The sequence below is a fragment of the Diabrotica virgifera genome, chromosome 9, assembly GCF_917563875.1.
Source record: "Diabrotica virgifera virgifera chromosome 9, PGI_DIABVI_V3a".
NCBI classification, from domain to species: domain Eukaryota; kingdom Metazoa; phylum Arthropoda; class Insecta; order Coleoptera; family Chrysomelidae; genus Diabrotica; species Diabrotica virgifera.
Genome location: NC_065451.1, coordinates 157308941 through 157335048, shown reverse-complemented (window position 1 = coordinate 157335048; position 26108 = coordinate 157308941). Strand labels below are relative to the sequence as shown.

General features: G+C 32.8%; 1 protein-coding gene across 3 annotated transcripts in view; it reads left to right on the top strand.

Moving 5' to 3' along the window:
* The window catches only part of LOC126891729 (uncharacterized), a 196920-nt gene that overhangs the window by 102050 nt on the left and 68762 nt on the right, over positions 1-26108 (top strand). For 2 of the 3 annotated variants that reach the window (XR_007700525.1, XM_050661004.1), the window contains exons 12-13: positions 3690-3907; positions 14331-14452. The exons of the other annotated variant lie outside the window; for it this stretch is intronic. Coding sequence is in view for 1 of the 2 variants with exons in the window: in XM_050661004.1 (XP_050516961.1) it covers positions 3690-3907; positions 14331-14452 (340 nt within the window). In the remaining variant the exon portion in view is untranslated. The remainder of the gene's footprint in view (positions 1-3689; positions 3908-14330; positions 14453-26108) is intronic. 3 annotated transcript variants of the gene reach the window in all.

The window sequence follows — 26108 nt, the reverse complement described above, 5'->3', positions numbered from 1 at the left end:
CTAAAAATATAAAAGAGGGGTAAACAATTCATATTTATTTACTATTTTTGCGCTGTGAACTGTGCTGCTCTTTGCTTGAATCAATATTCGGCACGAAAGGTTGTTGCATTGAACTATTATGGACATATTTAACATTCTTTTGTATATTATTATTTATTTAACCCAGAACTCATCACGATGAGGTAGCTGCATGGCGAGTTCCACCCGTCCACTATGAGATATATGTTATCTTCTGCATCGAAATTGATTTAGGGATTTGGGATACTATGAAAACGCAATTTTTATACCAGCCTTCCTATATTTTAAATTTTTTTTGACAGCAACCTCTCTAATACGTTAACGTGAATCTGTTAACATACAAATTTGAATGACTTCCGGGTGTGCAAATTAAGCATTGCCTTGAATAACTTTATTGATAATTGATGAGGCATTACTCGGAAAATCTCTCGAGGCCTATATTAATTTCCATAGATGCCTGGTTCCATATTTTAATTTCGGCTAAATTTTTATCTCAAACCTCATACGGGAATATACTTGTCTTGTAATACAAACTCAGCTAAAATCTTTAAGCTTTCTTAAAAGGATAAGTTGTAGCTACATAAACTCTAATGCGGTTCGCTGCCATGAACCAACGTGTTTGTGCCATCCTGGACTTCACCCTGCCAAACTTTGAGAACATATTCCATCTCAAATTATTATTATTATAATAATTGGAGAAAACTATATAATTATATAGTTTGAATAAATACTGTTGATCTGGACTTAGATCATTTTCGTTTACAAGAGGCAGGATAGCTTCTATGGGTTTAAATTTAATAACAAGCATTTTTTCGCAATTGGGAGGAGGGGATCCAATCAGCTCAGAATATGAATAGGGACCTTTTGTGTGCGCATCTAGTTTTTGCAGAAAATATCGCAAGGCAAGTTCAGTAGCGTGCAACGGGCATACATTCCGCTGTAATGGTTTATGCACTCGCCTTTCTATAATTCCAATGACCTTCGACAATATCTATGACACGAGAATGGCTAAGAGCTAAGTACCAAAAATATAAATTACCGGGTCCTTCGATTAAAGCTATATGGTCTTCAGTTTTCATAATTCGCCTCGCGTTTCCGAAGACCATGGTTTGATATTTTCTTTCATCACAGTATAGCCCTTTAATTGACTTGTTTAAATGTTGAATGGCTTGTTTAAATTTTTATTCTCGTGCTGGAGTTGCCGTATGTTTTCCTTAACTCCTCTCCGAATTTTATTTTTGTCGATGACCAGCGTTGTATTATCTTTGAAAATTTAGTTTAGATCTTCTAAAACGGCATTTAAAAGCTTAAGTATTTTTTCCTGTCGACTGTATTATCTTTCTTTCGCTTAACAATATAATATGACAACAGAAGCTTTTTTAATGGCCCCTATAATTTTTTTTAACAAAATAAAAATTCTTTAAGGGCCGGGGGGCCCGGTTAATTACTTTTTAAACCGGCCCAAATTTGATATACGATTATATAAATAGTAGTTCCAACTTTTAGCCACTGGCCTTGTACAAGAATTTGAAAAACAAAATTTTGACTCAAAAAAAATTTTAAGGGCCAGAGGGCCCGGTTAATTATTTTTTAAACCGGCCCAAATTTAGTATAGGGTTATATATATACTAGTCACAACTTTTGGCAACTAGCCGTATAGAAAAAGTAGAAAAAAATTTTTTCGGCCCGGCCTATTGTACATCTCATAAAAAGATTTAGTCCATTGAAATTTTACATTTTTAGGCCATACTTGCATTTGTTAGATAAGTCAATTTTATTATTTTAATATGTAGAGAGGATCAGTAGAAGCATTGATTATAAACACACACATGGGTGTTTTTAATCAATGGTAGAAGCTTAAGTTCAAGTTTTTGGGGTCGCCACCCTTGTCTCCCGGCCGCCATCTTGGAAAAGGGGTGCAAAGGGGTTTCGCGCTATATCTCGTAAACTACCAACCCTACGGAAAATCAAAGAAAATTATAGAGCAATATGTTTATCATCGGTATGTTTTAAAATATACACGAAAATAGTAGAGAAGAGGCTAAGACAAGAGGTAGAAAAAGAACTGAGAGAAGATCAAGCAGCGTTTAGACCAGAAAAACAGACAAATGATAACATTTACATCATTAGAAATATAATAGAAAGAAGTATTGATTCGGGAGGAAAGCTCATTCTAGCATTCATAGATCTAAGGGCAGCATTCGACTCTACAGAAAGAAAAATTATATGGAAATGCTTGCAGAACATGAAAGTACCAATTACAATTATAAAAATAATTGAAAGTATATACAGAGTAGTAAAAGGACGTGTAGAGATAGCAGGAGAAAGATCTGAAGAATTAAATTGGGAAAGAGGTATCAAACAAGGAGACAGTCTTAGTCCGCTACTATTCATAATAGTCATGAATGAATTGACTAGAAATACTGGAGAAAGAACGAACCAAATACAGACAACAATAGGATACCAAAGATTACAGCCAATAAAAATAGAAGCCTTATTGTATGCGGATGACATAGTCCTTATAGCAGATTCCGTCACAAAAATGCAAAAACTTATAACATATGGACAAAAGAAATATAGAGAAATTAAAAATGGAAGTAAATAACATCGAGAAAAGTAAAATAATGGTCATCGGCGAAAAGGAAAAAAATTAAGTAAATATAAAATGCAAAAATACTCAACTGGAAATAGTTACCGCATATGATTATCTTGGAAGTATAATTACCAATGATGGGAAAATAGACCTCGAATTAACAAACAGAACTAAAAAATCAAACAAACTGTACCACGCACTAGCGCCAGTTCTGAGGAAAAAAGAATTGTCCCACGAAACAAAAATTAAAATATATAATACGATTGTGATACCGACGATACTGTATACGAGCAAAAATTGGACTTTACAGACAAAGCATTATAGTAGGATAAATGCAATTGAGATAAGACATCTACGAGCTATAGCCGGAAAGACCAAAAGGGATAGAATAAGAAATGAGGTAATAAGAGGGATAACTAAACAGGAACCAGTAATGAATAAAATAATAAAGAGACAATTAAACTGGTATGGACATCTGATGAGAATGAAACCTAGTAGACTAACAAGGAAAATTCACGAAACAAGGAATATTACAAAAAATAAAAAAGGCAGAGCGAGGAAAAAATGGATACAGCAAATAGTAGAAGCAGGAAAAATTAAACAGAAAACGCTAGAAGAAATGAAACTAATAGCACAAGACAGAAAAGAATGGAAGAGATGGGTGAATATGTAGCTAAACTAAACCCAAATCCGACACCTGAAAGGGTATAAGGAGGGGGAGAAATAAAGAAAGAAAATATGACGAATATACAGCAGAACATCGAAAAGCTATAGCCCATAAAAAATTATAGTACAATGTTTTTTGTCGAAAAACGACGTTTTTTAGAGTTTTTACGATTCCTCACGATTGAAGCAATTGCGGGGACACTCCAGTTCATAAAAAATGAGGTATTAACCTTATTTTAAATTTTGGTATTATTTTAAGTATTAATATTAGTTTAATATTTAAATTAAAATACAATTAAAATGTTTAAAATATATTTGTTTTGTTGAAATCATAAAATAGAAGTATAACTTCTTACGCGCGTATAAAGTACAAACACTCTTTTTTATTTGTTCTTTGGAAACCATCTTTTAGATTTACTTAAACTGACGATGGATTTAAAAAATAAAAACAAAGATTTAAAAGTGATGATCAGCGTTGGTGGTAGCAGATTTAGTTATTTACAGTTCGAAAGGCTCTCCATAGATAGTGAAAGAAAATCATCTTTTCTGGATAGTACCGTAAAAATGATACAAACCTACAGTTTTGATGGATTGGATTTTTCCTGGATGTTCCCAGAACCCAGTGACAAGGTATTTGTTTTTAATTAAATATATACGTGTTTATAGAAAAATATCAAAGTTACTAGTACACTTTAGCAGTTTAAAATTTAGCATTTTTTCAAGAATTTTTTACTCAGCCCCTTTATTAAAATGAACATAAAGCTTTTTACATATTAATATTTAAGTCTGGACAGTACAAAATGTTTTTTTTTTTCATTTGTCGAGGCATCCAAAAAAGTTGTTCCAATGGCGGACAGTTAATCTCAGTTTTAGGATCTTTGAAACAAAAAGTCGTACGGCATTTGAAAAAGGAAGGTTTATCACGTGACAAATTACAACCATGAGTGAAAAAATTCACTAAAAAGAAAAAAATACCGAAAATTTCAAAAAAATAATGTGAAAAATTGCCTTTTTCTGCTGCTTTTCATGATTAAAAAATATTTATTTATTTTCTGGTCAAACTGTGGTGAATGGTTAGGGAGCGTTCAAGTATTACGTAACGCAGCTTGGGGGGAGGTCAAAAATCTTCAAAAATCGCGTTACGTAATACTTGAACGTTCCCTTACACAGAATAAATAACAAATAAAACGCACCAAGATTTATTGTGTGCTCAGCCAATTCGGAGATTAACTGTCCGTCAGTTGAAAAACGCGTTTAAAGTTTTATTTGTCAAAAATTTGGTGAAAAATTTAAATCTGACCCTTACCCTCAATTAATCCGCAATGCATGGGACACATTCCACTATACAACTGTCAAATAATTTATCTTCTTTGACTTGTTTCTGTTTTTTTGGGGCCATGGAAATTCTCTCTTCGTCGTTCCCCAGCACGTAATTATAAGCAGCGAAGCCAATGGCACAGTATACAGAGGTTACACAGTAAAATCACTCCGGTGTCGGCACTTTGATCTCGATCAGTAATACTGCCACAGTACACAAAATAGTAATCGCCAGTGGTACGTGCGTGCAGTGCCCGCACCATCCTTTGGTGAACCGACAGAGCCGTACTAAAACTTTCTGGGCCTCATCATCATTCACTTTGCTTTATCCCTATGCGGGGTCGTCTTCCCTAATTGCATTTTTCCGCACAATTCTATCTTGGGCCATATCAATGTTAATCCCCTTTACCAACATGTCCTGCCTTATCGTCTCCCCCCAGGTTTTCTTTGGTCTTCCTCTCCTACTCCTTCCAGGAATCTGCACTTCAGCTATTCTTCATGTTGAGTGGTTAACGTCTCGACGTTGAACATAACCAAACCATCTTAACCTATGCTCTCTCATTTTGGCATCAATTGGTGCCACACTTTAACTTCCCCTAATATACTCATTTGTAATTTTATCCTTCATTGTCACTCCACTCATCCATCTAAGCATTCTCATTTCCGCCACATGCATTCGTTGTTCCTCTTTCTTTTTCACTGCTCAACATTCAGTTCCGTACATCATAGCTGGTCTTATGGCTGTTTTATAGAACTTTCCCTTCAGCTTCATTGGGATTTTTCTGTCACACAACACACCACTCGCTTCTTTCCACTTCATCCATCCAGCCCTAATTCTACTGCACGCATCTCCATCTATTTCTCCATTACTCTGTAATACCGATCCTAGTTACTTAAAACTATTGCTTTTCACAATCATTTCACCATCCAAAGATAGCATTTTATTTGTAGTAGCTCCATCTTTAAATAAACATTCCAAATACTCTGTTTTTGTCCTACTAAGTTTTAAACCTTTTTCCTCCAGAGCTTGTCTCCACTGTTCCAGTTTTTGTTCTAAGTCTCTTTCACTATTTACTACTAACACGACATCATCAGCATACATTAAGCACCATGGAATGTTACCCTGTAGTTTCGCTGTTATCTGGTCCAAAACTAATGAGAATAAATACGGACTAAGCACAGAATCTTGATGCAATCCTACTTTCACATGAAATTTATCAATCTTTCCCACACCTGTCCTAACACTAGTCGTTACTTCCTCATACATATCCCTCACAATCTATACATATTCACCAGGGACTCCTTTCTTATTGAGTGCCCACCACAGAATCTCTCGAGGAACTCTACCATATGCTTTCTCAAGATCAATGAATACCATATGAGCGTTTGTTTCTTTACTCCTGTATTTTTCCATCGACTGCCTTATAATGAAAATTGCATCTGTTGTTGATCTGCCATGCATAAAGCCAAATTGATTCTCGGATATTTCGGTCTCTTCACGTATCCGTCTATCAATTACTTTTTCCCATATTTTCATGGTGTGGCTAAGCAGTTTTATGGCCCTGTAGTTTGTACATTGTTGTATATCTCCCTTGTTTTTGTAAACAGGTACCAGTATACTGCTTCCCCATTCGTCTGGCATTTGTCCAACTTCCATAATTCTATTAAATAGACCTGCTAGCCACCTTGTTCCTGTCTCTACCAATGCTCTCCATACTTCCCCAGAAATATCATCCGGTTCTACAGCTTTTCCTTCCTTTATTTTTTGAAGCACTTGAGCCACTTCCTCGTTGGTTATTTTTGTGACCATTGCTGCTACTGTCTCCGTTGACTCTACAGGCTGTCTGTCAAATTCTTCATTTAATAAGCTGTCAAAGTACCTTCTCCATCTCTTTTTGACATCCCTTTCGTGAACTAGTATTTTATTATTTTCATCTCGGATACATCTAATCTGATTAAAATCTTTTGCTTTCTTTGCTCTCTGTTTGGCTATTTTATATATCTTCGTTTCGCCTTCCCTGGTATCAAGTTGATCGTATAGGTTTGAATACGCTTCTGCTTTGGCTTTTGCTACTGCTACTTTCGCTTCCTTTTTCGCCACCATATAGTTTTGAAGATCTGTGTTGGATCTGGTTTCTTGCCAGTTTTTATGTAATTTTCTCTTCTCTTTTATTTTTCCTTGTATTTCGTTTGACCACCACCAAGTCTCTTTATCGTCAAACTTTTTTCCTGACGTTTTCCCAAGTATTTCAATAGCAGTCTCTCTAATACTACTGGAAATTTTTCTCCAAATTGTATTAGGGCTTCCTTTTATGTTCCAACATGTTTTTTCTACTATTATTCTCCTGAATAGACTTTCTTTCTCATCTTTCAGCAGTCACCACTTAATTTTTTGTGATCCTCTCCGATATTTTTGTTAAGTTTCGCTTTTTTACTTCGATGTTCAGAACAAGCAGCTTATGTTGTTGGCTTACTGTCTCACTAACTATTACCTTGCAGTCCTTGCATTCACGTATGTCTTCTTTCCTTATCATGAAGTAGTCTATTTGGGATTGATGTTGTCCACTTTTGTAGGTAATAATTTGAGTTTCTCTCTTTTTAAAGAATGTGTTAACAATCGCCATATCCAATGCTGTTGCTATAATTCAAGCATGTCATCTCCAGCTTCATTTCTAGTTCCAAAGCCAAATAATCCATGTATTGTTTCATATCCTATCTTGGTTTGGCCCACATGTGCATTTAAATCACCTCCTATTATAACTTTCTCCTCTGCTGGAATATTACTCAGTATGTCTCCTAATTGATCATAGAAAACTCTTCTTTCATTCTCACCCAGACCTGTTTGGGGAGCATACACACACACACAACATTCAATACCTCTTTATCAATTACAAATTTCACTGGCATCATTCTATCGCTCGTTCTTACAACTTCTACTACGTTATCTTTCATTTCACTATCAGCAATTATACCAACCCCATTTCTAGTGTTACTACTCTCTACATACCACAATTTGTATCCTTCACCTAGTTCTTTCGCCCTTTGTCCTTTCCACCTAGTTCCTTGAATACAAGCAATTTGAACTCTTCTTCGTTTGAGCGCATCCACTAACTCCAGACTCTTACCTGTAAGACCACCAAGATTCCACGACCCTATCCTGATTTTTCTAACCTGCAATGGTGTTCCCCCTGAGATAGTCCTCACCCGGAAATCCGAACGGAAGCTCATTTTACTTCCGGCACATTTTACCTCAGGAGATGCCATCATTTCAGTATAAGTTTTTTTTTAAATCATTGGAGAAGGTCTTTTCATTATTATGGCCTGAAAAGATTTTGTTTGGATATTTGATGCCTGAATGCCTTTTCTATCAGCACCATACCCTGACCTGCACGTTTAGCCGATACACCACCAATGCAACCAAAGTGCAGTATTACCCCACACCCGCCTGCATTTTTCTGTATAGGCCAGGATCCCTACTGTAAGGACTGCCCTATAAGCCAATGTATTGTTGCCCGTATCCCGCCACTAGGAGGCACGTACTTTATTCGGGATACATCCCATTCGGGATTCCTTTCTGGGCCTACTACTATTTATTAAAATAAAAAATGCAGCTTCCCATATTTTCACTGTTCAGAAGTTCTTAAATGTTAATATTACAAAAACAAAGGGTTTAATAAATCAAAAACAATATTACAATTCAATATTTATATTTCAACGTTTATATTACAGTTTAATTTTCTTAAAAATATCAACGGTATTGCGCAAGTTTTAAACCTCAATGGTTTTTAATATAGTGTACACGTCATTATAGACGTCAAAAAAGGCGGTTAATTTCAAAGTTCTCACGGCATTGCTATACTCTGTTTTTAAACCAGGAGGAGTAATTTAAATTTACCGCGCCATAATGATTGTTTGTAATTCGTCTAACGGCAGGAAAGTTTACTCCACTGTTATGAAATTTTGACAATAGAGACATTTATAAAATTTTGACACTATTGGCATTTCATAGGGTAATTAGGTTATATTTGCGATTTTTTGTGTTTTCTGCATCATTCCTTTAGTTTTTAGATTTTTAGTCTACTTTTATATAAAAACAGCTGGTTTTAATATAATATAATATGTATGGATTTTCATCGAAGGCCGACATGCTCAACCAAAAAAGAAGATGTATTGGGCCATTTTTCTAGTGACTTTCTTGGGTGTGAATCTGTCTTCTTAGTTTACTTCTCCTGGTTAAAAAACAAAGCATAGTAGTATGAAGACATATTACAGTAGTGGTCTCTATGAAAGTATATATTATGTTTCGAGGTTAGGAGGTTAAAAATTACGCACCCATATGTAACAAAAAGAAGAAAACTTAGTAAAAAGAAAGATATACTCCAACAGAAGTAAGGAAAAAAAAAAGAACAGATAACTAAATAATTAAATAGTTGTGGCTATTATGAAAATAAAAATGAAGGGGCTTCAGCGTTGAAGCCGAAGTAGGAAAACAACAAAAAAAATACTACTTTGCAGTAGTACTGAAGAAAGGGGGATTAGAAGGGATAGAAGTAGAAGTGGGAAGAGACAGAGGCAAACTGAATAGAGTTGGCTAGCAAGAGATGCAAGAAAACCACTTGACACTCAAGGATGGATAAGGCTCGTTTGCATGCCTGTCGAAGAACAGTAGCTCTATATAGGTAGTAATGATGACTAAAAGATGAACTAATAAAATAATAATAATGTACTGAAGAGGAATGAAGATGAATAATTTCTAAAGACGAACAAGATAAATAAATCTAACAAATCATGGGCGCCATGAAAATGATCTTCGATCATTTTCCCAGGTATCTTATACTGCTGTCAAATATTAAATATATCAAACCTGTAATAATGAACATAAAGGAATAATAAAAATAAATGATATACAAAATAAATAAACATTTATTAAAATTAACTACCAGATTTTTGACAATCTCTGAGTTACACAAAGTGCATATCCTGTGACTCTAACATGAAAAAAGTTATACAAAAGTTATATTTGTGCTAACTACAATAACTAACCTGTTACAAATTACATAATTACCTCTCACTTACATAATATAGGGTACAACTCGCATGAAATTTCTACCCAATGGTTATAGTACGCTTGCTACGTACAACTGAATTAAAACCCGAAAAATATGACTAATATATAAATAAATAGGCACAAGCCTGACGAAGAGAAAATACATGATGAATTAAGCAAAATGAATTAATACAAGTTATAAAAATGAAGCTAAGATAAATACCGAAACGATGACCTAAATTACCCGAGCAAATGCAATAAAATAAAGTAGCGACGAATTAACTGAACAAATGAAATAAAGCGAATAAATAATAACATATTTCGGAAACAAGCAAGTAATATTACAAAAATAAATATCAGACCAATAATAAAATATAAGAACCTAATTTTCTAGGCGTATTACCTTGTGTACACAAGTAACTAACCATAAGTTTGGGAACCTAATACAATAGTATACAAATATGTCATATTAAAAAAAAACAGAGGTAAACTAAATCTGGAAAAAAAATTAATTAACATAGTGCATTAAACCGAGAGTCTGAAATGTAAAAAAAAAAAACAATAGTTACTAAAACACATCACTAAATGTTCCCAAACCAATACCTTCATCCAAAGACTTCAAGGTAAAGTCCGATGCTGCAATCCAAAATGAACACCTGGGTGGTACGAAACGGTACCTCCTATATGTCCAGGTGTAGAATGAAAATCAGGAGCAGGAACGCCCCAAGTGTTTCCCAAATGACATACTCCCAATGGTGACTTGACTGTGGCTGTAGTGGTTTCCCTGGGTGGTCAAATAAGGGGCTACGACTTCGTTAGGGTTTCTCCCAAATGGCTAAAAAACATTCCCAGTTTTATCTCCCATATAAACATGAGCAAAAAGTAAAGGGAAGAAAGAAATAAATGAGGAAACTTTTTAGAAGCAATAGTATAGAAAAACCGACCATTAAAAATGGAACAAAAACCAATCTCAAGTAACCTTGAACTATTTTTGAGTGTGAAGACATGAACAACTGACCTTGAATTTAAAATGGGAATATAAAATATGATTTATCTGAGAGAATATCTGTAAAACTATATTGAATTTATAAAATATTGGATGTTCAATAAATTTAAAACCTACAGAGAAATGATCATTATTTCCAATATTAATTGAGAATTGCATATGTTTGGTTATGTCTAACCAAAATCTATTAATATATAATTTTACTTGAATATGGATATTAAATAATCGAAATAATCTATATAACTTCACCTAATGGCTTCACTAAGGAAATTTAACAATGAAACTAATATTCCAATAAAAAACTAACAAAAAATTATTATAAAAAAGATTTTATTACCGGTGATTTCTATTCTGATTCCAAGAGGGGTTGTTTTACCCCCATGTCTTTCTACTGCATAAAACCATTTGTGGTAACTTTTTACCTCAATTAATACTGCTTGATGTTATAAAATACGTTGGATGAAATCACTCGCCATTTTATGGTACCTATTCGACACAACAGCCAACAGTTAAGTCAAGAACGAGAGCCGTTTCTCCGTCAAGGTAAACGTCAAATTCTCTCAGAACATGAAATAATTCGCGATAGGTGGCGTATATAATACGTTCCATCACCGAGGTGTGACGTCACGTAGTAGTCCTATACGAGAAATTAGAGAATTTAAATGAGAGACCGAGGGAAAATAATTATAAAAATAATTAAAGCTAATTTCGTAACGTGACCGTTACACATAATCATTCAATGTTTAAAGTGTTTGAGATTTGGGCATATAAATGCTCAATGTAGGAGAAAAGATAGATGTAAAGGATGCGGTGAAGAACATAATAAATCAAATTGTTCAAATCCGAACAATTTAATTTATGTATTGTGCAAAGGAAAATACAGCGTTACGAATAAGAAAGCAGATTGTACAGAAAGACAAACACATAAGTATATTAAAAAGATTATAATACGGAAAACATAAAATACTACGAAGCTAATAATAAGTATTAATTTTAGTAATGTAGACAAAGAAATAATGTCAGCGCACAGAAAAATTTTACAAACACCAAAAATACAAAATAAGTCTTGTTATTCACACTACATTCAGACATTCACATAAAGACACCTAAAAAACAAAGAATTTTGCGGTGGACATCAGAACTCATTATTGTATCATGATAAACAAAAAATTCAAAAATATTTTATTAGCGTATGAGTTTTTTCAGGTAAACCTGTGGATTTTTTTTAGTTTTATAGAATTTTGACTTTTTGATATCACTCAGAAATCAATACAACGAATTTTGTTTTGAAAAAAGGTGAAAACATTATTTATTATTGTTAAACAAAAAATAAGCATAAAACAAAAAATATCTCGACAGCGTTACCTTAAGGAATGTGTAAAGAAAATATTTACAAAATTACAGGTGGGTTGGTCAAGTAGATTTGAGTTACAAAGTCTACAGCCTTTAAAAATGGCAGTTGTGAGATAAACGCATTTAAAGTATTGACAACTTTTATTTTCAATTTTTTTGTCTGTCAAATCATAAAGTGATGCACACCGGAATAGGTTCTTGAATCTCGGAATAATTTACAAAAGAAAATAAGAACAGCTGTTGACCCTTTCTCACTACGACCAAGCGCGCTGGCGCGAACTTGCTGCAAAGCGAGTCGAAGATAGGGAGGTAGGGAGATAGTGTTGAATATCCCAACCTTTGACGCGCTTTGCAGCAGGTTCGCGCCAGCACGCTTGAACGTAGTGAACAACGGTCAACAGCTGTTCTCATTTTCTTTTGTAAATTATTCAGCGATTCAAAAATATATTCCGGTGTGCATCATTTTAAGAATTGACAGACAAAAATGATATTGAAAATAAAAGTTGACAATACTTTAAACGCTTTTTCCTCAAAACTGCTTTTTTGAAAAGCTCTAGACATAGTAACTCAAAAACTACTTGACCGACCCACCTGAAATTGTGTATATATTTTCTTTAAACATTCCTTGAGGGAACGCTGTCGAGATATTTATTGTTTAACAATAATAAATATGTTGATATTCACGCTTTTTTACAAAAAAAATCGTTGTTTTGACTTCTAAGTGATATCAAAAAGTCACCATTCAATAAAACTAAAAAACTCGGCAGCGTTACCTCGAGAAACTCATAAGCTAATTTAATCTTTTTAAATTTTTTATTTACCTTGATCCAATGATGAGTGCTGATATCCAACGCAAAATTCATTGTTTTTTATGTGTCTTTAAAAATTTGCCATCGTTGGATTATTTTTCAATTTTTTTTCTTTAGTAATTTGTGAATTATGTTATGAATTTAAAACTCGACGTTTCGACACCCTTTTTGGAGCCATTATCGAGAGAGGTATGGTTCCGTTCGAGTTCGGGGTCTCAATCTGCCTACTCCCCTCACTCGTGACGTACCAGTAGTGTCTTGTTCTCTAGAAGAACGGTCAAGCGGCACTGAGGTCTCAATCTTCCTCCTCCTCAGTGTCGAGTGACGACCTGTCTTCGCCTGTGTAGCTCCTTTTATACTCTCAGTACGCGCGGGAACTGTATGCGCGGGAGAGGCCTGTGTGTGGTGCGGGAAGTCGCTGAAGCAGCGGTCGCAATGTTGCCGGCAGTCTTGTAGCGTCATCGCGTGTGTTTAGGCTGTCAGGGCGTTTTTTAGTTTCGATGGCTTCACGGATAATTCTCGATTTTAAGGAGCGGACAGGTGCGATGGTGTTTGCTTTCTCGAAATCTATTTTGTGACGTGTCTCAATAGCCCAACATCATATGAAGAGTACAGTGGAAAAACAAGGAATGTCACATTTATAGATATTGAGATAAACATCAATAAAGGTTTAATACTTATGTTATCTAAAAACTACTTAGGAGATTCTTAGCAGAATTCTAGCAAATATTAGTCTATAATCTTAATATAATATTAATCTATATTAACTCATTAATTTAATAAAGCACCAAAAAACTGCTAACATTCCTTATTTTTGACCAGTGGCGTGCGGACAATCATGGTCCTTCCCTGGGTACAAATTCTTAAAAAATTTATATAGACTGATCTTTCTGGTTATTGTTCTGAGTCGATAGTCTAGTCGATAGTACTCAGTTTTTGCTACCACATGGCGAGAAAAGCCAAAATTTATGAAAACGTGACATTCCTTGCTTTTCCCCTGTACTCTTCATATTGCATCATCATGCAACTATCATGCAAATTTTGAACAGTTAGCCAGTGTATGCCAAGTGAACATGGCACACATTCGTGGCCCAAGATGGTTGATGTAGATTGAATTATAATTACAACCATTGTTTGATTCTGGGGCTAGTTAGCAAGTATACGAGTTCACTGATGATGGACTGACAGGTCCGAAAACGTTCGTTCTGAACATATTTTATGCAATCCATTAGGATTTTTAGGATTTTATTAAATTATACCTACTACTTAGAAGTTGTTTGACTTCGATTTTAAGGCCCCTTTTCACGCTACATCTTATTGTACGTCTTATTGTACGTTTTGTGTGATAGGACAAATCCTATACAATAAAATGTAGCGTGTAAACAGCAAACCGTACGTCTTGTCGAATCGAAAAATGAAATCCACGTATTGACACACAAAACGTACAATTAGACGTAGCGTAAAAACGAGCCTTTTTGGAGTTTATTTAATATGCTAATGTTCTGAAATTCTGAATTTTAGGATAGATATATTAGCCTGTTGGACCAAATTAAACGTATTTTTAAAAATCATGGATGGCTACTGAGTGTCACTGTATATCCTAAATTGGAAGACACTGGATACGATCCTCTAGAAATGGATAGGTAAATATGACGCTATGAGATGCAAAGTAGTCTAACCCAAAATCCCGACAGCCAAAATTACGACGGTCAAAATCCCAACAATCCAGAATCCCGACACGCTAAAATCCCGACAAATCAAAAATCCCGCTAGACTTTAAAAACTATAGTACATAGTATCTATGGGCCATTCCACGAACATACGCCTGTTTTGGATTACTTCGACAACGAATATTTTACTGTGCAAAATAAGAAGAACGAAAGTAAATTGCAAGTTACATTGTTGTTTATTGGAATAATTATTAGCGCCATTTACTTTCGTACTTCTTATGTTGCACAGTAAAATATTAGTTGTCGAAGTAATCCAAAACAGGCGTATGTTCGTGGAATGGCCCATATCTATTTTTGTTACATTACAGTATTATTTCAAACATGAAATGCTCTTAAATAGTTTGGCAGTTCATGTTTTTTCCCTCGAGAAGGGGTCGTATTCACCACCAGAGCAAAAGCAGACATCGGCACAATGTGTTTTACTCTTTGACATGTTTGCTATGCGTATGCCAAATTTTATGGCAATCCAATATCTCCAAGTATATGTATTTTTATTAATATTTTGCGCACCAACACTCTTAACTACGTAGGTATTTTGATATGTCATCCAGAAGCGGCTCTAGCCCATGCAGCGCCCGTGTGCAGCCGATGACCTGGCGCTCTTTGGTAGACGCGCAGTCAAAATGGAAAAGTCGGATAGGTACCTACCTAGTACTAGTACATAGGGTATTAGAGGGTATTAGGTACGCTTATAATGTAAACAAAAATCTAGATGCAAATAGTGCAATATTAAATGATGTCGGGAGCCAATAGGGATTCACGGTGTCCGAACAACTGTTAAAAATATTTCATTAAAAATGAACTTTTTTTATCTATGAGGCAAGGTTGAAAATTGGTTGAGGAATTTTGACAGGTTTAGGTACAAGAGTAAATAGTACTTTTAGGAAGGAATTGGTTAAATGAAAAAAAGATCAACTTTGTGATTATTTAAAAAAAATAATTAACGAATTATTACAGAACGCACATACTACAACTATAATTATAAAAAAGATACTTTTTTTGCGTTTGTCGTAGCCAAATCTTGAATAATATCACTTCAATTTTTATTTCATGTTCACAACGTACTAGTGATAAATTTGTCAATCGACTTTAATTTAATTATTTTTAATTTAGAAAATGATCTTTCATTGTGCGCTACTGCTACTGTCACTGGCAATGTGAGATAAATTCTAAGAGCAGTGAACAAATTTGGGAACACTGAAAGTAATTTATTTAAAGAGCTCAAACCTATCTACGTCTGAAGAGCTAACATGACACAATTTATTTTCCAAATTAGAACAATATGCTCTTTTTGTATCTAGCTCTAAATCCTTCCAGTGTGTTAATTTTTGAAGGAAAGAAATGTGTCATTATTTTGCTTTAAAATTTCGAAGTGTTCGTCAAACTTAGTAATTGCGATATCTAATAGGTAATACCCCGCGACACGTGTACAAAAGCCTTTGAAAATGCCCGGAAAGTCCCAAGCAATTTGACCTTTATGGTCCACAACCGATTTCGTAATCGTTGTCGGTATGTCTTCAAACGAAGCAAACGATTGACTCCCGTCCGTTGGACGGACAGCCAGGCGGGTGGCAATCTATAGATCGCGCTTAAGTGCCAATGTAATTTTTACTATTCGTTTTAAAGCATATTTTATGTCGAAACAAAGTAAAGTACCCGCTCTTTGGCGCTCGGCGCCCCAACAGCCCGGCGCCCGTGTGCCCCCCACACCCTGCACAATAGGTAAAGCCGCCTCTGAATGTCATCCAATATTAATAAAGTAAGGATCAGTCTAGATTAATATGTATTTTTTGTCGAATAATTATTTTTTTTCTACAACCGTGTTAAAAATGCAATTGTTAGCACTCCATACGAGCGTTAAAAATGCTACTTTAAGGCACTAGTGCTTTAAATTTTTTAAGGAACTGCAGTTCGTATTGACCGTATAGGCAATTTTGATGTAATGTCAAAAAATATAAAAATGGAATTCAAGTCAATAAATCAATAATGGAATCAATAATGTCAGTCAAGTTCAAGTAAAAGTTTTTGTAGATATTGTCCCCTAATTACGTTTGTAGAAAAAATATTGTATGATATGCGTGTTAAAAAGTACATTTTTAAGGCACTCATGTGAATTGCAGAACTCGCTTCGCTCATTCTGCAAACTTTCACATACCTGCCTTAAACGTGTACTTTTAACACTTATATCATAAATAACTATTAATTGCATATTTTCAAGACCACCTAATAATGTCACGTAATTTTTGTTGCAATTAATGTTTGGCTAAAAAATCACGAGTAACTCACAAATTGAAGCACTTAATGTCTAAGAAATAAAAAATTACCATAAAATATCATTTCGTTACAATATATTTCGGTACTAAAATATAGGGTGTTCCACTTAAGAAAACTCATTCTGAGTTTCGACCAACTTTGTATACTAAAATTATACATTTCACTTCACTAAAATAAGAATTTTTAACAATATTGTACTATATTAGAAATCGTTTGAACATAAATAGAAAGTTTAATGTCAAATCACTGCAATTCTACAGGGCATGAATATTGCTACGAAATTAACAAAATAACGTAATTTCTTTTAAACTATCCCGTATAATATTACAAAACCCTATGTTTTCGAAAAAAATTGAGGAGAATTCAAAAATGTAAAAAATATACATTTTTTATTTCCATTAAAAATAAACTGGGTTTTAATTTCAGTATTTTATAAATGCTAGAATATTCCACAGGGTGATGCGAAATTTGAGAAAAAAACACCCAACCAAAATTTACCTGTTTAGTAACAATATTATTACAGTGGTATTGCTAAAGAATCAGACTATAACATGTTCAAAAAATCACTTAAATCGGCCAACAGGTTTAGGAAATATGAGACATCAAAAATTACCAAATTTTTTAGTGGGCCGATGTCTATGCACGTAAGTTTATAAACCAAATTACAAGACGTCAAAGTAAAACGTGCCTTGATCATTTTTTTATTGAAAATTCACAAAAAATAAATACTTAGCTCTTACATTTTTAACTACGAAATAACTGATCATAGTCCCATTGCATTAATACCAGAAAATTTCAACTCTTCAGTTAGGAGGTACCAGAAATATAATAAATAAAAGAACACGATATTCAAAAAATATACTGATTACATACAGTTAAAACTAAATTTAGGAGCCGAAATTTGGATCTCTGTTTATAATTCCACAAACATACATTATGGTAGGGGAGCAAAGTATGCTAAATGTGCAGTCACTCGACCGCTTTGGGTACCTAATGGGTTGTGATTATTAGGTCCTAAAACCAAAAAAAGTTAAGTAAAATTTTCCATTTTAGTGGGGACTTCCCATTTTTTAATTTAATTTTCCATTTCCAACAATCGTTTTTCCAATTATAACGCCACTGTCCATAATTCTAAAAAATGTTTCGAATAAAAGTTGCTTATTTTTATGCAAAAAATCCAAATCTGCAATAAAAGACGCAAGCTCTTATTTAAGATTTTAAAGTAACCCCCCACCTCATCTCCGTGGGGGTCGTGTTTGGTACCATTCGATAGATTTTTCAAAAATATTCAATAAGTGTATTTTGCAGTTTTTCGATCTGATGTTTATTTTGCGAAATATCGCGGGGTTTGTATTTAAAATTTAAAATTTACCCCCCACCCCTCTCCGTGGGGGGTCATGTTTGGTATCTTTCGATAAATTTTTGACAAATATTGAACATGTATTTTTTAGTTTTTCGATCTGAAGTTCATTTCGCGAAATATTCGCTTTTTTTGTGAAACTTTTTTACTCACCCATTTCAGAATTTTGAAATATACACTCTTTTGCATGTACTTAGCTTACCTCATCTTAATCTGACAATTTCGAGTATTTTGAAGGATATATTTTTAAACTGAAGGTTAGGAACTGAACTGTTAGATAAATAATCCTTTTTTTTTCTAATAATTTTAATTTAAATTTTTCAAAAGTTTCAAAGTTTCAAAGTTGTCAAAAATTGTAAAAAATGTTGGAATTTGTAGATACTTTTCTAAAAAAAAAAATCAACAGTCTTAAAAAGAACAAAACAATCCAAACCTCACGTACAAATATTTGTAGTCCATGTGGCTCACAACTTCTGTGAGAAACTGGGTTTGTTTATACAGTACGTAAATCGTTCAGCTGGACATATAGGGACCATACAGTATTTCTCATGATCATATTTCAGTGCGTCACAGTTTTTCGATTTCTTTCTAACGCTTTAAATTGTATGTGACAGAAAAAAAGGCACGTCGGTGATTACATTTCGTCGGTGACATTTTTATAACATTTATTCTAGTTATTCTAGTTGTCGATAGATGGCGCCATAATAAAAAAAAATTTTTTTTTTTAGATAATAATATTACAAATATAATCTGTATAATTTATAAGACTATACAAATCAAAGAAAATACCATTTTATAAATGCAAGAAACACATTTGATTTGTTTTTATTCCAAATTGAAAATAAAATGTGACAACTGTCAGATTTAACTAAAATGTCATGTTAGTCAAAATGTCATAAATGTGTATTATCACGGACTTACCCTTTTTCAATTTCAATTTTATTTCCAAAGAAGAATTTTGTACATTGTAATTAACAATAATATTATATTTAATATAATGCACCCACTTCAGGGAAAAAGCACACTAGGCAACTTAATACCTGTATTGTAACCTTAATCCCTGAAGGTGTACAATCCAATTGTACAATTTTAAACAGTAAGTACTTGTGGCTGGTATAATTTACATACTCTATGATTGACAAAATACAATTGAAAGTGAGAGGAGAGAAGACCTAATCGGCATGGCGCAACTCTATTTACTAGAAGACAGTTTGGCTAGAAAATTAATTTTTAGAAAATGTTGAATTCAATTGTTTTAGTTAATATCATATTTTTTATGGTTCTTTTAAACTGTTTATAATTTATTATTGTTTTTATATTTTTGGCAATAAATTAAATAGAGTTGGACCATAATAAAATAGTGATCGTTTTGTAATTGTCTTGCTGAAAAATGGTACTTTAACCAAAAGTTGTTGAGTTGTCCTTGTATACTTTTGATGTTGATTTATTTTTAACTTACTTAATTGGAAAATACCCAAATTAATGATTGCTGTATATAAATAGATCGGACACTCATTTGTTTTAGCTCATTATATAAAAGTGATGTGGAAAAAAGTTTACTTTTTTTAAATATTATTTTAAGAAATGTATTTTGAGCTGTCTGTAAAATATGTAAGGTATTACTAAATGTACCACCCCAAACAACAATACAATATCGTATTATAGATTCAATCCAAGAGTTATATAGGATACTCAAGGTTTTTTTTGAGAGAATGTCTCTTAATAAGGAAAATTTAGGCATTAAGGATCTAATTCTTTTTGCAACGTGTGCCACATGCTCACGCCATCTCAGATGCTGATCAATTATAACTCCTAAATATTTAATAGATTTAGTTTTTTCTAAAGAGGGGCATGGACATGCCTGCACACTGTTGCAATCTGAACTATGAATTTTTAAACTAATATTAGTTGGCTGATCAAACATAGTGGGAGAAAAAGTAATAAATTTAGTTTTTTTTATATTCAGACTGAGCAGATTGTGGTTAAGCCATAACTGTATCTTACTTATGTCAGATTCAGCTGTTTTAGATACGCGGTCCCATGTTGAATCTTTAAATACTAAGACTGTGTCATCAGCATAGCATTAAATTCGCCCTGAAAACCCATGAATTTCGGTTATACTATTAATGTACAATATAAATAGAATCGGACCTAGTACTGTTCCTTGGGGTACCCCAACAGTAATCTCTTTAGTTGAGCTAATACAATTACCTATTTTAACTTTTTGTGTTCTTTGAGATAAATAATTACTAATAAGATTTAAAGCTATACCTCTTACCCCATTTTTATATAATTTGTTTAGAAGAATCTCATGTGATATAGTATCAAAAGCTTTAGCGAGATCCAGAAAATTTGCTAGACATTTATTTGATTCTTCTAGACATTGTACTGTTTGATCAACAAGATCGATTATAGCTTTCTCTGTGTTAGCTTTTTTCACAAATCCAAATTGCCTTTCGGTTATAATTTTATATTTATCAAAGAATGTAATTAGTCTCTTTTTGAGAGATTGTTCAAAAATTTTCGAAAAACTATTAATGACTGATATAGGGCGGTAATTGTCGACTTGTTTTTGATTACCGGCTTTGAAAACAGGTGTTACAAGTGATTCTTTCCATTGTGTTGGGATTTTTCCTGTTGTATAACAGAGATTAATGATATGAACTAATGGAGAAGCAATGTGCACATGAATATTTTTAACTAATTTCGAAGTAATTCCGTCTGGTCCTGGCGCACTATTATTTTTTAAATTAGATATTAGTAAAATAATTTCATTTATATTTACAGGTTCCAAAAAAATTGATGATTGTAATTCTAAGTCTCTTTCAAAACCCGGTGGTAATGTAGTTTTTGTAATACTATCAGCCATTTTTTGCCCAATACTTGTAAAATAATTGTTAAACATATTTGATTTCTCAATATTATTAGTTATTTGAGTTCCTTGTGTATTAATCAACGGAATATTTTCAAGTTGATTGTTTTGTTTACTTTTGCAACCTGAAATTTCATTTATAATAGACCACATTTTTTTATAGTCACCGTTTGTTTCATTAATTTTAGCTTTATAAAAATCATTTTTTGTCTTTTTAATTAGATTACTTAAGTGATTTCGATAAGTTTTATATTCTTTGTCTAGTTCAATAGAGTAGTTTTTTAATAGTTTTCGCTTTAGATTGTCTCTAGTTTTAATAGACACTATTAAACCAGAACTTATCCAGGGTTTAATTTTTTTACATTGTTCTTTATTTTTTCTTTTTATAGTTTTTGTTGAGTTTATGATGAAATTATTTAACTTATTTATAAACGCATCATAAACAATTTGCGTTGTATTACTTGAATATAAGTCATTCCATGATTCACCGGACAATTTTACGTTTAATTGTTTATAATCTATTATCTGGGCGGTATCGTTTAAATTGGACAGCGGTTTATCATTTTCAGTATTAAAATATACAAACGGTGTATAATGATCTGTCATATCAGTAGTAAAAATTACAGGATCAATTCTAAACGAATTTTGTATTGCGCTATTCTGTCTAATAAATATATGGTCTAACGTAGTACGGGAAAAAGAAGTGTGGGCCGCCGTACAACTTCTTGGCTTAAAAACCTACGCCAATGGTTTGGGAAAACTAGCACTGAACTATTTCGTGCGGCTGTAAATAAGACAATGATTGTTAATATGCTGCACAACATGAGAGCCAACGATCGACAAGCGGTCTCGGCACCTTAAGAAGAAGAAGAAGTAGTACTTGATTTTTTAGTTACTCTTGTAGGTTTATTAATATAAGAAGTATAGCCAAACATATTTAGCATATTTAAATATATAACTGTTTCGGGAGAGTTTTGATTTTGTAAGTCAATATTGATATCATCTAGATGTATTTCAATATCCATCATTTGAATTTGCGAGAAATATGATTCTAAATCATTAATATAAATATCAATTTTACTAGAAGGTGATCGGTATGAAGCTGTTACACCAAATGAATACTTAGAATAAGTAGAATTTAATAAATATGTAACTCTAAGAAATTTGTTATCATTTATTGATATTACTTTAACGTCTGCTTTTTCCTATCATTTGTTACGCACTGAAAAATGATCATGAAAAAGACAATATATTAGATACATAAATACATTCATTGCATTATATCGAGGTATTTGTGGCAACTGAGCTCTCTCGATGACGTGGTTGTTAGTATTAAGGGGCATTAACCTCAAACTTGGCAACTCATTTCGACTGACACAAATAAACGTCAAAATATGACAATGTAGTAGCTAAATATTTTTGGCCTGCCTAAGGGAATGGGAAAACTGTTTAGTTTGAAATTAGTTTTTAAATAAAAAATATTTTAAAAATCAAAATAAAATAATTAACTCATTAATCATAAATTTTGTTTTTGATTTATTTATGGACAGCCTTTTTCAAAACTCGCTCTTTCTATTCGTTCTAACAGCTCAATAGGGGTTTTCATCGATTGTCTTTTGTTTCGAGCTTCTGTCATATGTTGTATAATCTGTGTATAATATTAACATACACGGATTATCCTACATATGACAGAAGCTCGAAACAAATGATTTGTTTCGAGCTTCTGTCACATGTCGTATAATCTGTATATATTAATATTATACACAGATTATACAACATATGACAGAAGCTCGAAACAAATGACAATCGATGAAAAGCCCTATTGCACCAAAAACTCGTACTCGAACAGAAGCTTCAACTAACACAGAATAGCGCAGTTGCCACAGTTCTCTCAATCTATATTCCCTATGTTCAGCTGAACGATTTACGTACTGTATATCATATATATTTTGTATTGTACAATTTTTTTGCCAAAAATAAACTCTATATTATTATTATAAAGATACTTTACTCTTGATCGAAATTTATATTTTTTTTATACATATACCCCGTATAAAATTAATACAATTTGATATACGGTGGTTGCATCTTAAATCTTAGACCATGAAGAGCTTTTCATGAGGAATAACTTTTCTTCCTCAAATTAAAAATAAAAGAGTTATAAATGAAAATGATGTTCGTATACGTAATTTGAGAAAAATCTTGAAATATTTTTTTTTTCATTGGAAGGATGTAAATGCATATTTACATTAAAACATAATTTTTTATTTCAAAAAACATTTCATAATAACAATTTTCAATATTGTGAAATAAATATAGATACCTTACTCTTTAGTGAAATTCATATTTTTTTGACATACCCGGTATAATATAGATCTTCTTCTTGTGCCACTCTTATTGGAGATTGGGAATCATCAAGGCTATTCTGACCTTGTTTACAGCTGACCTAAAAAGTTCATTAGTGGTGCAGCCAAACCACTCTCTCAAATTCCGCAACCATGACATACTTCTATACGCTGTGAGCTCGTACGTAGAGGGGATATTTATAAATTCGTGAGCGCAAGTAGTGACAAGTCTGTAAACGTTTACCGGAAATTTGACATAAATGTCAATGTGATTAATTTAAAATTAAAATTAAAAACATTAATTATAAAAAATATTAGTTGATCAAAACTGTGGTATATATTTTTACCTTAAATATACTTACGTTTTAAATACTGAATTTGCGTTTTTTAATGTTCTGTAATATGTAATTATAAATTAATCTTGGCGCCATCTACATGATAATTGTGAAAGTATCCGAAGTAAGAAATTAATATTTCATCAGTAGAACGTCAAAATGATTAGCAAAATCTTAAAAAAATCTATTACAATTTAATTACTTTTTAGCGTTGTAAATATTAAGCGATAACAATTAAATAATAAATTTAAAAATTACCAGTGAAAGTTGAATTAGTAACCGCTAGGAGCGACACCAGCGAAGCTCAGAGCGTATAATATAATGATGTTTTCTTGATCACAAAGCACTTTTTAAAAAATTACTTTTATTTATTAATACAAAATAAAACTTTTACAACAAAATATTAACTTTGATACAATGAAAAGTAAATGATGACTAAAACATGAATGCCTGTTTACTAACTAAAATGTCTTTTTATAAGTTTACATTATCTTAATGACCGTGGTCCAAGTCCTCTTGATAAAGGGTTCAGTAGCGTGGTTATGGTAATATCTCTCCTTCCTCCATAAGCGAATCCTTAGTTTGTGAGGATTCAAGAAGTTCTTGTAGAGCTAGAGCTTGCTGGGCTGGAATTTTCGGGCTGAACAGCAATTTGTAGAGTCGTCGTCTTTTTCTTGCTATTATGTACATAATAATCGCTATGGCAAGGACTATTAAGAATGTAGAAAATGAACTAAGTCCTAGCGATACTAATGGTTGAAGGTTAAGTCTCTCGATTGGTTGTATTTGTCCGTGCGTTTTTGGGACTTCTAATTTTTCCAACAATATGGAATGTTGTGGCTTTAGTTTGATTGGTACTATACTGGGTATTTGAATCTCTTGGGTTGTTTTCGGTTGTATTTTCTGACCAAGTATGTATAATGTTTCATTGGTTATGACAATGCTGGAGCGGGAAATTCTTCGTTGATTTATTGTTAATGGTTGAACTATTCCCAATAGGGTGGCATCTTTTGTTTCTTGGATAAAGTTTTCGGAGACGTCGACTATCGTGCATGTTTCGACATTTGGTATCTGGCATTTGGATTTTACTTCGTTTTGGCATACAATATGGCTGGATTTCTGCATACAATCTTCGTACCAGGTATTGTTAGAGTAGTATCTCGCAGGTGGAATAATCATCTGATGTTCGTCATTAGGTATTGGATAAATTTTAAAAGTAGGGTAGTATGAAGGATATAGGATAGGTATTTTTAATATTATGAGCATATTATTTTGAGTAATACATACAAAGGCATGTGAAGATTCTAATAATTCGTAAGGATGTTCTTCGTCAATAAGTAATGCATCGTGAGAATAAAGAGGAATTAGCATATTTTGTAAAGTTTTTAATTCTTCAAGAGTAAATAATTCTACATTTGGTATATTTAGTTGAGAAAGAGTGATTGTTCTAATTAATTTTTGAATGTATCCGTTTATTGATTGGATTTCAAATATTTCATTGATAACGGCTAATTGTTGAGATAGGTGATCTAATGCATTCGAAAGAATTTTATTATTGTCGTTTATTTTTCTTAAAAGGTTATCTATTCTAGTATTAAAAGTATCTCCAAAAGATATTTGTTTATTATATTTTGAGATTAATTCGTCTTGTTTTGCTTCAATTGCGTTGATATGTAAATTTAATAATTCCATATCATTATTGTCTGGATTACCAGTGATAAATTTAATTGTTGTCCCTAAAATGTTAAGTAAACCTCTTTTTAATCTTGGTTTACGGGTTATCTTATTTAAATTGTCTTCTGTTTCCGTTAAAAGATGTTAATATTGATTACTTAGTAAGTTAATGCCTGTGACTTTAGGCAATAAATTTGAAAAGGTTAACGAGCTATTTGTTAATATCTGTTCTATGTTTGATAGATTAATTTGAATAATGTGTTTGTGATAATGGGATATTGTCTTAGAAGGTCCAATTAATTCTTCGTAATAACCATTATTTGGAATTTCTTGTATTAGGGTCGTTGCCTGAAGATGTCGAAGCATTGACCTGCAAAGGGAATTTTTTATAAGTTTTTCGTAATCGTTTAGCGTTTTTAAGATGAGCGGTAGTTGTGTTATTCTTATCTGTTAGACCGATAACTTTAGTTTTAATTTGTTTCGTTGGCTTAATAATTTGATAAGGGGCTTTTAACTTTGCTTTATTTTTAGTTTTTCTTACGTAAATATTTTCGTTAATATCTGGGATTGTTTCTGCTGATTTATTTATTTTTGTTAGGGCGTCGTTTCGTTTTTTCTTTTGTCTTTCGTATAAATCGTTTATGAAGGGAAGTAATTCGTCTTTGTGTCTTTGATTATAAGTATCGTATATTGGAAGGTCGAAATCAAA